Genomic DNA, 12,319 nt, shown 5'->3' with positions numbered 1-12,319 from the left:
TTCGTGAGAGGTTTTCTCTATGTTTATTCAAATATATATTTTATGTTGATAATTGAATATTTTATTATTTCTGTTTTTTCAAGAGTTTCATTTTATTTCAGTTTTCATTGATTTGAGAACTACATTTTTATATTGGGTTATAATAGGGCTATTCTAGGTGAGGTTTCCCATTAAAAACAAAAAACCAACCCGTCCTCTTGGGTGACGTGGAAATCTATTTGTTTATATATATTTATTTATATAGTTATAAGTATGATAAGGGGTGTGGGAAAATTTATATATATTTATACATATATATATATATATATATATATATATATATATATATATATATATATATATATATATATATATAACCACGCTAGTGTGAATTAAAAAAAAAAAAAATATATATATATATATGTGTGTGTGTGTGGCCGACCCACATCTCGAGGGCACGAGCCGTCACTGCCCCACAACCATCGGCAACTAGACGTGCAGTAATAATCTGGATAGAAACTGTCAGAATAATTCGTATTGCCCTGACGACCGATTTCACGACTGCCATGATTGGCTAATTCGGATTTGTCGGCTTTTGATTTGAAAATATCTTGGATTTATCGGGTTTTGAAATGAAACTCATATTTTGAAGACGATTTTCTGAGGGATTTACTATGTTTTTAATTATAATATTGTAGTGGGTTGAGCACTTGTGCAAGAGAAGAAAACGAATCCATTTCCGTATCTATCTCATTTTTCATCAAAAATGGAGTTGTCGGGTGTTGAAACCAGGGGATTCAAATGCCCTGTAACTCAAGAACAAATCAAGATCTATGATCTGCTTTCTGATAATTTATTAATTCGAAAAAAGAGATCGGGGGTCCTTGAAGATTTTTTCTCCAAGTCATATATTCCTCGAGATGCTTCCAGTGAGCATCGAACCCTATACTTAGTAGTCTCTCCTCACGAACGCACTCAATTAATTTTTCGTCGTCCATCGCAAATCAGAAAAAAGGAAGAAAATTCAACTGGTGCAACTACTGAAAACACTCAACTGACTGTCATGTTACAACCAGCGCAGCAGTCAGATACAGTCACGATTAAGATGTCTAAAAACATGTACTCGTCAATTTTTGAATGGAATGACATTCGACCAAATTGAAAATATTAGTTTTATTTCGTGGCGGCGCCGCAATGTCACCTTTCATTTCGATCTTTTTTCCTTTGATTTTGACAGGATACATCAATTAAAACCCGATCCTAGCCAATCAGAAGCTTAAACTAATATTCTCAAAATTGGCAAAGCAAAAGCTAATCAGTCCATACACCAGGTTTTTAGACATCTTAGTCACGATCAAGGCATGATCTTGATCGCCTACGGAGCGATCGGACGGGAAATGACTATGTAATCTATGACTTCGACTGTGTGAAAAAGTCATAAGAAAACCACGGAGACGGAAGAAATCTTGACTGGAGTGTCTCTGATCATAGATAAACTAGTTCTCTTTGTCTCTGATCGTACCGTGTCCGTGACTGTTGGTATGAATCTACCTTAAATTTGGCAACTCGAGAATGTGCTTTTAAAAACATAGACAAACTAAAAAAATAGATGAGCCACTCGTATATTCCGCGCCATCTGTCGGAGGAGGACACTAATACACGAAAAAATTATTTTCAATTTGATAGTTAGATGTCGTTGCATTCATGGAGATCACTCGTGAATAGTGGCTCCCATACACGTTACGGTCTATTGGGAGGAAAGTCTCCAGGGTACCGATTTATATGCAGCTTGTGTGGGGAGATGTATGAAAATAGTAAGTATAATGTATAATCATTATTATCAAAAAACCTTTGAAATGTCAACTGACACAAGGAGTTGTTTGACACGTTCTTTTTGAAATATAATAAATTTCGATATGCCTGCAAGAGTGAAGACGTGCTGTGTTATTGGATGTGAAAATCGAGATGCAAGAAGGTAATTATAAAATATGAATTCAAAACCCAATTGAAAACTTTTTAACGTCAACACAAGATTTGCAGTACCTATAAAAAGAATATATTTATTTTATTTTCGTAGATATGCCATCACTACCGATGAGAAAAATCGAAAAGTGTGGCTTGAGCGCATCGGCAATAGGAAACTTTTGGAATTGGAGAAATATCAAATTAAGCATGTTAGAATATGCCAGTGCCATTTTCATAGTGATTGTTTGGAAAGCAATGGAAAGCTGAAAAAAGGTTCTTTGCCCTCAATTGATTTGCCAGGTAATTAACTGAAGGAGCTTTATAGTAGGTATAAATACTCATATTTTGTATTATTGAATTCATTATTTTTAGTTTTTGAGAATGTTTTCAATGCAATTATTAGTTTATTGATTAGATATTTATGAAATAAATCTCTATTTTTAATTGGTGATATTTCAGTTAATAAATTTTTATTCTATCCAGAATTTGATTATTGATCCTCATTTCTCGATTCCAAAAGAAAATCAGATGAAAGTTCGTTGCAGGTATTATTTTCATGAAAATAAATTTCCTCACTCATCGATAACTTGCACGAATCCATTTCTGATTTCCTTTTGGAATTTGAATTTCAAAAAACTTTTTGCCTCTTGTATATGGGTGTACCTACCTATTCAAAAGGTGCACGACAGAATTCTTTTTGAGGCAGCTTTACGATACAGATTCCTTTTTCAATTGAGCTTTTTTCACGAATTAGTAATGTTCTACAAAAACAGATGGCGTTGAAGCTTGTTCTACTAGTGTCTCATCTATTCTCCGTTTAGTTAGTCTATGTTTAAAAACACTTTCTCTAATTCTGTGGTTATTCCGTTCATTTTTCCACATCTTGTAGAACAAAATCGTGCGAGAATATATCAGAAACGCACAGTTTTCATGGTTATATTTCATTATTATATGTTGGTACTCCGAACTTTCCGCCACGGCTTTATCTGTCAATTCATCAATTTGCCTAAAAGAAATCAGTTCTGCCAACCAACATTTTTCAATGCAAAAATCACTAAATGATATTTATGGAAATATTTCATTAATTTCAATAAAAATGCAATGAATTAGAAAAAATAATGTATAATACTCGTACAGAAGGCTCATTCTACCACTCGTTCATTCCAAAACTCGCCACTTCGTGGCTCGTTTTTGAATTTTGAACTCGTGGAAGAATATCAATGCCTTCTGCACTTGTATTATAATAGTTATTTATAATACAAGTGCAGAAGGCATTGACATTCTTCCACGAGTTCAAAATTCAAAAACGAGCCACGAAGTGGCGAGTTTTGGAATGAACGAGTGGTAGAATGAGCCTTCTGTACGAGTATTATACATTATTTTCTCTAATTCAATGCATTTTCATTGAAATTAATGAAATATTTCCATAAATATAATTTAGTGATTTTTGCATTGAAAAATGTTGGTTGGCAGAACTGATTTCTTTAAGGCAAATTGATGAATTGACAGATAAAGCCGTGGCGGAAAGTTCGGAGTACCAACATAGAATAATAAAATATAACCATGAAAACTGTGCGTTTCTGATATATTCTAGCACGATTTTGTTCTACAAGATGTGGAAGAATGAACGGAATAACCACAGAATTAGAGAAATAACTATTCTTGGTTGATGATATAAACAAATTTAGATTTGTATAAACCGGACGGACCAATTCGGCCTCTAAATGTAAGCCATGCGTCGCATAAGTAACGTCGCGAGTCATTTTTGAGTAAAGAATATTCAAATCACTCATTGATTCACGCAACGAGCACTTTTCCGTAGTAAATGCCTGTTGACCACAAAAAAAAATAGCGAATCATTAAAAAATGTGGCAATTGATGAATGGCTCACTTTTTCTTAACACCTTCATTTGTTTATTCTCGCAGATTTTGTATAATGGCGTTATATAATGGCAGAACATTGTTTTTTCCCAGTGTAGATTCGTTTGCAATATTTTTCCATAAGGGTTTTAAATGCTTAATTTTTTAATTTCGCCAACGGTATATCTGCAGGAATTAGAGCTTCACACAATTCTTGGTGAACGACTGGAACCAGATTTTAATATAGCTTGCATTAACATCTGCTGCTGACTTCCTAAGCTTCGGTTCTCATTAGTTTGAAAATGCTGAATCACTTGGAATTTTTTTCATATGTTTAAATACAAATTTTATGTTGGAACTATGCCAGATAAAACAGAAAACGTGTAGTTCTGCGAATGCATATTTATCTCTCTCATAAAAGAGTTGCTTACTAGTAGAGGATGCACAGCAGTTCGAACATTTTATTTGTATGTCTGCAGTAGAGTTTGAATTGCCTTTAGACTTAGTGAAATTAGATTGAAGAGCATTCTTCATATGTATTCATTTGCGTGACTCAATCCTTTACAACTTCTGCTTAGCATTCCATAAGAATTTCATTTCTTCCTAAATATTTATAAATTGAAAAATTTCGTCCACTGTCAGACACTCATTTAATCAAATTTAATAATTAATTATACACAAAAAAAAAATTAACGGGCTACAGGAATAAATGCCTTCTGAGAGTGCTTTCAACTTATCTGACATGAACGGAAGACTAGATATCAAGGGTAGAAATGAACATGTGCAGTCTTGGAGACTAGTGGCGACTTGTCTCTGAGACTGCTTTCAGGCCCATATACATTTGTGACTTTAGTCTCAAGAATGCTCACAAGACTATTTCATTACAAGTGGACACCTACTACTTGTTTGTTCATTTTATGGTGAAACGCTCTATATGTATAATTAAGTGAACAGGAACAAAACAGGTTCAATAGCAATTCCAGCTCTTTCGAATGAGGTGAGTGTTAAGTGGCAACATCCAAACCCTATGGAATGCTGGTTTTTTAGGAAAGAAGGACTAAAACACTAAAAATTCGATAAAATAATAATTACTATGTTTTGAAAATTCAGAGAGCTTGGAGGAAATTATTGAAACAAATTTAAACTGAAAACAAAATATAGTCGATTCTTTTCAAATCCTGTTCTGTTGAATTTGAAACAAAGTTCATTCTAAAAAACATAATTTGAAAACATTTTAAAACTATTTTCAAAAAGTACAATAACAAATTAATATTCAACAAAAAATATTGTAAAAAGTCATCATTAACAACATGAGAATAAGAATAATTTCAAAACTTATATGGAATAAAATGAAATGTATTTGATGGAGTAATTCATTTTCTGAAGGGATGACCCCTTCCTTTACCCTTTACTGGAGTACCTCCTCTACCTCGCGAACTTGGGAATGCTTCTCTTTTCGTATGAGCTAAAAATAATGTTATATAAAATAACTTATAATGCAACTGCAGCATGAATGGTAATATTTATTTACTAAAAATGTTAATATAAATAATCAATAATAATGTTGAGAATACTTACTTGATCCTTTGTCAGTTGTTAACTTTGAAAATGCTTCATTAACGGAAGAGGCTGAAATGAAAAGGAGAGCAGATTGATTTAAGCTATTTTGTCAAATAAAATATTGGAAAGTTCATAATACTTCATAATGGTTTAGTATAAAATAAGCTTGTGCCCCGAACAGAGCGCTAAGATAATATAAATGAATAAATATAAAAATAAATAAAATAATCAAACTCCCATCGTTATTAATTTTTGAGTTGGCAACTTTCATATATGAAAATCAGAGGAAGTTTGTGAGGTGTGGCGACCGACACCAGTACCATACACAAACAAAAAGTATTTTTGTAATTACAAATACAGAATTGGAAGGAGGTAATCAATTTATTTAGGATTAGATATTTATAATAAGCTGTATGTATTTAAAAGGATGTTTAAAGATTTTTTTAGTTTAGGAATGCTTCTATAGTATTGGAGAATTTTTATCATTTAGGGAATAACTTTTTGTTACTTTTTTCTGAGCATTGTATTGTCTAGTTTGGTTTTTATTTTTTTTGTATTTGGCATCTGTTTTGTTGCTTGACTTTTTTCATAATGTGTATACATTCAAAGGAAAAAAAGTTATTATTATTATATCATGTAGTCACGATTCGCGATGTTATATCAGTGATTTAATATCACTTTATAAAATTGTAAACAATCAATAATATGACTTTGCTCTCATCAATGCAGTTTAGTGTTCGTTGTTTCACATCCAACATTGAGGTAGGTACCTCAATATAATCATTTTTTCTGTCCGCTAACAACAATTTAAAGGAGTTTTTCAACAATTTCAGGAATATGAACATATTTTATTTTCATTTCTGACTCATCAGGTTTTTCCACCCTCCAATTCATGAAAAATCGAAACGTCTCAAAAACGGTTATTTTTAAGCATTTGAAACTTCAAACGAACTTGGGTTCATTTATTCCAGACAATCTGAAAATTCAATAAAACAAGGTATTCCATAAGAAAAAACATATGTTTGGTCATTTACATTTTCTTGGTATTTCCAAACAATCTGAGAATGTAGTTCTAATGGAGCCTAATGATACTGTATTGAAAGAAAAATTCGAAAATTTAATGCTTAACCATAATAGAGCGTGGATGGTGGAACACTTTATTCATTTAGCATAATATCGATTTAAAAACATTGTTGAGAATTCTAATAAACATCAAGAATTGGATTTAGAATATATCTTAATTTAAAACACCGAAGTAATATATTCACGAATTTAGGCCTAAAAAATACTTTTGAACTTACGCAAAACTGCAGGTCTCCTACTGAAACCGGAACTTCCTGTCCTTGAAGTCAAATCATTGATAGAATTGCTGCTACCACTCATATAGTTATTGTCAAATTTTCTTCTGGAAGATACCTAAAAGAGCTCATAATGATATCTCCTTCTATAATATTGAGTAAATCCACTTACTCTTTCATCATATTCTGGTAATATAATTGAAGAGGATGAATCTTCCATGCAGGTACTTGTTTTCCCCAGTGACATAATAGTCTCAGCATCACTACTGTCCTCTCTAACAGTACTGGAGGAGTCATAATTGAGCTGTAAATTGTATTTTATCTCTTTCAAAATCCTTATACATTGGATCATAAACACAGTAAATTTCACATTGACCAATTTTAGATCTGCTAATATTTCAAGAATGGTGTTGGTGCTGATGTGAAAAAAAAAGAAGAATTGACCCACCTTTTTGACAAATTCATTTATATGCAAATTGTGTGATTTCTCACCTTACAAGTTTTCTTTTTAACTTCTGAATGTTTTATAAAAGTATGTGGAATATGTTGTCCTGGTACTAGATCAATATTCAAGCCTGGACAGATGTTCTGACATATTAAATAGCATGACCGTATAGCAGTTGATTTAGAACAGTAAACAGACATGTCTATGCTTCTGTGATACTGAAAATATTCAATATGATATTAACATTATAATAAATATATAATATTGTTATTATAATAAATATATAAGATTGATTGACTCCATTCTATGAGGTAATTTGTATTATGATAGAACGTTACCTCACAAGCAATGTTTAAATCATATTGGTGGACGTCTCTGTCAAATTCACGGTAGCTGATAACACTTGGATGTTCTCCTGTATTTTTAATGATATTTTCATGTAGTAAATTGAATAAAGTAGTCACATTGTACACTTTGAAACTTGAATTTGAATCATATTCTTCACACCAAGTGTCCAAAACACTTTGTACCATTTCCATGTTAGTTGGTCTTGCATACAAGAAAGGGAGTTTTTGAGTAATTTTTGATCTACTCTAAAAAAAAAAAATATTGGTAGGTATAGAGAACAATAAGCTTTTAGGCTTCTAAGAAATGAAGCAGAATAAGTGGCTTTGGTGAAATCAGTTCAAGCTTGTTTTTTCAATTTTTTTCAACATTATGCCATTTTGAACACAAAATCTGGCAAAGAGAACATTTTGATGAGGAAATTGTGTACTTCATGATGCACCTTTATAAATATTCATTTCATTTTGAATAATTCAAGCGTGGGTTGAGTGTCCTTGAACTTTTACTAATAATTAGGCAAATAAGACAGATATACAAATTCATATAATTTATTACAACCCAACTTGGCGAGTACTTCCCTGTAGTTTATTTTCCTTTATAACACCGAGTATTTACGCTGGTTTGAAAAAATCTTTACTTCACTCACATCTATGTAAATAATGTAAAACAATTTAAAAAAAATTCATTACATATGATTACAGATAAGGCGTTAATTATAATTAAAATTTGAACAAATGTTACATGAATGTTTCCCCCTGTAAATAGCCATGAGTAAATATAGTTTAGAGAAAATAATGAAAACACAGAATATGCATATGCAATATGCACTTGTGGCCGTTTGAGGAATTAGAAATATAACGATCGCAACATCCGCAGGATAAATCATTATTAGGCGGAGCGTTCATCGTTACAACCTTTCCACATGACATCGACATCTCATATTGTCTCATAAGTCTCCTCAATACCCTGCAAAAGCCCTCAAAAAATCCATCTCTCCAGATGATCTCTCCAGATCATCTATATATTTCGCTCTTCAAGCACTTTTACCTTGTTCTCTTCTTTAAAAAAAAAAAAAAATATTTTTCTGTGAGTTTATAGGCATTGCCTAAACTTTAATCTTTGTTTAATAATAATAATAATAATAAAAAACATCAACAGGGACACCCGCATCATTACTCCTGGTCCACTTATCCAGTCACTGCAGGAGGTTGCAAAAACCCATGCTGGCAGCTTGGAATTAAGTTATTGGTTAGAGAGAATTCCATCATTTGATTCGCAATACTTCTCTTCATAGTCTTGCATGCGAGTGACGTCAAGCTGATTAGTCGATAGTTGTGTGGAGAAAATTTATTACCCTTCTTAAACACAGGTGTGACTGACGCCGTCAACCAGGAAGACGGTAAAATGCTTGACCGGAAGGATTTCGCGAAAATAAGAGTTTTAGCGGTCTTGATAATGAGGCTGCCGAAGACCTCAAAAGTTGGGCTGTCAAGCCTTCAGGGCCCGGTGCCGAAGATGTGTTCAGACCCTCAAGGTCTCTGAACAGTCTCCTGGTCAAATTCAACCTCATACAAGGATTGACCAATATAGGCAGAATTTATATCTGGTATAGGACTTCTCTTACAAAACAACTTATTTCTCATGAATAGTTTTTTCTACAAAAAACTTAATCGAAGGTGGACTTGGAAGAGCCCAGATAGTCGAACAAAAAATGAGATCGACTTCATAATAGCTGATAACAGAAATACGGTCAAAGATGTATCAGTATTAAATATAGGTTTTTCACGGGTAGCGACCATCGTAGAGTAAGAGCAAAAATCGTTCTGAACCTAAAGAAAGAGCGTCGAAACAGGATGGCCAAGTCGCAGAGAAAACCTTGGCATCCTCCAACCGATATAGATGGTTTTCAAAAGAATATTAGTCATCTTTTGGAAGAATCAAATAGGGAAGAGAACATCGAGAAATTGAATGACGCTATAGCCAAAGCATTATCTGCGAGCGGAAAAAAGTATTGCCCAAAAACACAAAAAGAAGAAAAAATAAGTGCATCAACTGAACTATTAATAAAAGAAGACACAAAGGAAGCCAGAAAACGACCACCGAAAAAGAGATGAAAGCGATGAACAAACAAACATCCAACGCCATAAGAAAAGACATCAGAAAATACAAATAAGATTGAGGAGACTATAGAGAATAACAAAAAGTATGAAGGTATTGCGCAGAAGACTGAGAAATGGAAAGGGAGAAATACATAAGCTTAAAAAAAAACAAGGCTATATTTCAACAAATAGAAACGAGATACTGAATACTGTGGAGGAATTCTATCAGATGCTCTATAAAAGCCGTCAAGAGGTAGACGAGGAATACGAGGCAGATTTTTCAACTACGAAAAAAGGTATTGTCAACCAAGGATCAGAAGAAATACCTGATATTACCATAGGAGAGATAGAACTGGCCTTGAAGAAAACAAAAAACCGATCACCAGGTGAAGACAATATAATGTCGGATGCAATCAAAATAGCTGGCCAGAGTTTACTTGGAAAATTAAGAGATCTCTTTAACCTCTGCCTCTTCAATAGCTCGATCCCCAAGAGATGGCATGATTCCATCGTCATACTACTCCATAAAAAGGGTGACACAGCCGATTTAGAGAATTACCGGCCAATAAGTCTACTCAGTCACCTTTATAAGCTAGAATTATAACCACACGGCTAGAAAACAAAATTGACCTCTATCAACCTGTAGAACAAGCGGGTTTTCGCCTCGGATTCGGAACAAATGACCACCTCCAAAGTATAAAAACACTCATTGAAAAAACAAATGAATGTAATAGACCCTTGGTATTGGCGTTCATCGACTTCCACAAGGCTTTCGATACAGTTGATGTTACAGTTTTATCTAGTTCAATAGTTAGTTGGCTTTTCAATCATTCAAATATGTTATATTAAAGTTTCCATAGTAACAGTAAAATTTGTTATTCTAATTAAAACAGTTTTGTATAAGTCAGAGCTGTCTAAAAACCAGGTGTATGAACTGATTAGCTTTTGTTTTGCCAATTTTGAGAATATTAGTTAAGCTTCGTTATGTCAACTGTAGGTAGCGCAATGAACAAATTGAGATTCTTGTTATTTATTATTTACGAGGTTTGTGCCATTATGTACCTATATGTATATCTTTCATTATAGTTATGATCTATGGAAGTAATTCTTGTAATTGAAATACCAATAAACTCTCTCTCTCTCTCTATTACAAATATTTGAATTCATTCCAGTAAACGTTTCGTGTTTTGTTTCACGACTTTGCACGATCATACTCGATTACACATCGCTTTTGATTGGTCAGTATCGGATTTTAATTAATGTATCCAATCAAAATCAACGGAAATGACAAGTATGACATTGCGGCGCCGCCACGAACTAAAACTAATATTTTCAATTTGGTCGAATGTCATTTCATTCAAAATTTGACGAGTGCATTCACCAGGGAGAGACAGGGACAAAAGACAGTGATGGAAGGAGGAAACTGCACCAGAAGAATGAGGAGAGGAAGCGGAAGGTGAATTATGAAGAAATAATTAAAGTAAAACAAGAAGATCATAACACATGTAAGTTTTTATCAAGACAGTCCATTCCCAAAGAACTACCAATATTTTCCGGAGATCCAACTGAATGGTTGCAGTTTGTAACAGCCTTCAGGGAAACCACTGAAATATGCGGCTTCAGTGATAGGGAAATATTGCTAGGCTCCAGAAATGTTTATGAGGAAAAGCTAAGATAAGTGTTCAAGCATTATTGAATTTCACCTGTGAAGTGGATAAAATAATAGAAACACTCGAAAAGAGGTATGGAAAGTCGGAGTTCATTATTAACGATTTGATAGCTTCTATTAGAAAGTATCCGCAATTGCGCGACGATAAATTAGAACCTTTATTAGATTTCTTCACAGCAGTTCAGAATCTGTCAGTAACAGTGACAAGTCTCAACTGTCAACAATATTTTTGCAATCCACACCTAAGATGCATAGAATACCTGGTGTGTTTACTGATTCAATTTTGTTTCAGACTTAATTTCGAGAGACCCACCTGTTGCTTTGGTGGTCTGCTTCACCAGAGTGCTGTAAGGTGGCGCTCTTTAAAATTTTTCGAATTCCCGCATCTGCCTGGTGCCGTTCAAAAAGGAAATACTGATTTTAGACCCTGCTAACATTCACAATAAATTACAATTCAGTTCATATCGAATTTTTACTCAAATGAATGGAATATAATGACAGACCATAGAATATAAATGTATTATTGTTCTATACTCAAAGTTCACGACAAGAGCGTAGAAATGGGGGGATACTAATCACACGGTGTTCCTAAATTGGAGATACAAATGAAAATGACAGATTTTAGGATCATTTTAAGAAAAAAATTCCCATAACATGAGTCCCAAAACATTTTGTTTTGAGATACATGTGTTAAAGTTTAAGTTTTTTTCTCGTATAACCTTCCCTTCACAAGATATTTAATATGAATTTGCCATAGATATTCCAGTTTAAAGTTTTCACCATGTGATATGCTAATTTTGAATGCAAATCTACAGGGTGATATATTTTCTGGAAAGATGCCTGCTTCCTTCCTCCAAAACTATATTTTGGTGAATGGCTGTTAGTTTAGAAAAATGTAGAAAAAAACTCTGGTCCAGTACTACACTTTTTGGTTTGTTATAGTTTTGTCGTATCTGCTATCGATTTCGAGAAAAAATCTCTAGTAATCCTCAAGAAAATCCAAATTATTATAAAGATCCAGCTAGTAAGCTCTAATGAATACATTAATTTTAAGTTTTGGTATTTATTTACCTGATCTGTAGCGAAGATTAATAAATAT

At 33.2% G+C, this 12,319-nt stretch overlaps 1 protein-coding gene across 2 annotated transcripts in view; it reads right to left on the bottom strand.

The window, feature by feature from the left end:
• Positions 1-4,876: 4,876 nt before the first annotated feature.
• Positions 4,877-12,319, bottom strand: part of LOC123677850 (protein maelstrom 1) — a 28,190-nt gene continuing 20,747 nt past the window's right edge. For both annotated transcript variants that reach the window (XM_045614578.1, XM_045614579.1), the window contains exons 6-11: positions 7,446-7,700; positions 7,155-7,325; positions 6,835-6,966; positions 6,666-6,780; positions 5,383-5,433; positions 4,877-5,269 (exon numbers count right to left, since the gene is read on the bottom strand). In XM_045614578.1, the coding sequence (XP_045470534.1) occupies positions 5,178-5,269; positions 5,383-5,433; positions 6,666-6,780; positions 6,835-6,966; positions 7,155-7,325; positions 7,446-7,700 (816 nt within the window). In that variant the 3' untranslated portion in view covers positions 4,877-5,177. The remainder of the gene's footprint in view (positions 5,270-5,382; positions 5,434-6,665; positions 6,781-6,834; positions 6,967-7,154; positions 7,326-7,445; positions 7,701-12,319) is intronic.

This window comes from Harmonia axyridis, chromosome 4 (genome assembly GCF_914767665.1).
Source record: "Harmonia axyridis chromosome 4, icHarAxyr1.1, whole genome shotgun sequence".
NCBI classification, from domain to species: domain Eukaryota; kingdom Metazoa; phylum Arthropoda; class Insecta; order Coleoptera; family Coccinellidae; genus Harmonia; species Harmonia axyridis.
The sequence above is the reverse complement of the archived record's forward strand: the minus strand, read 5'-3'. Positions and strand labels throughout refer to the sequence as shown.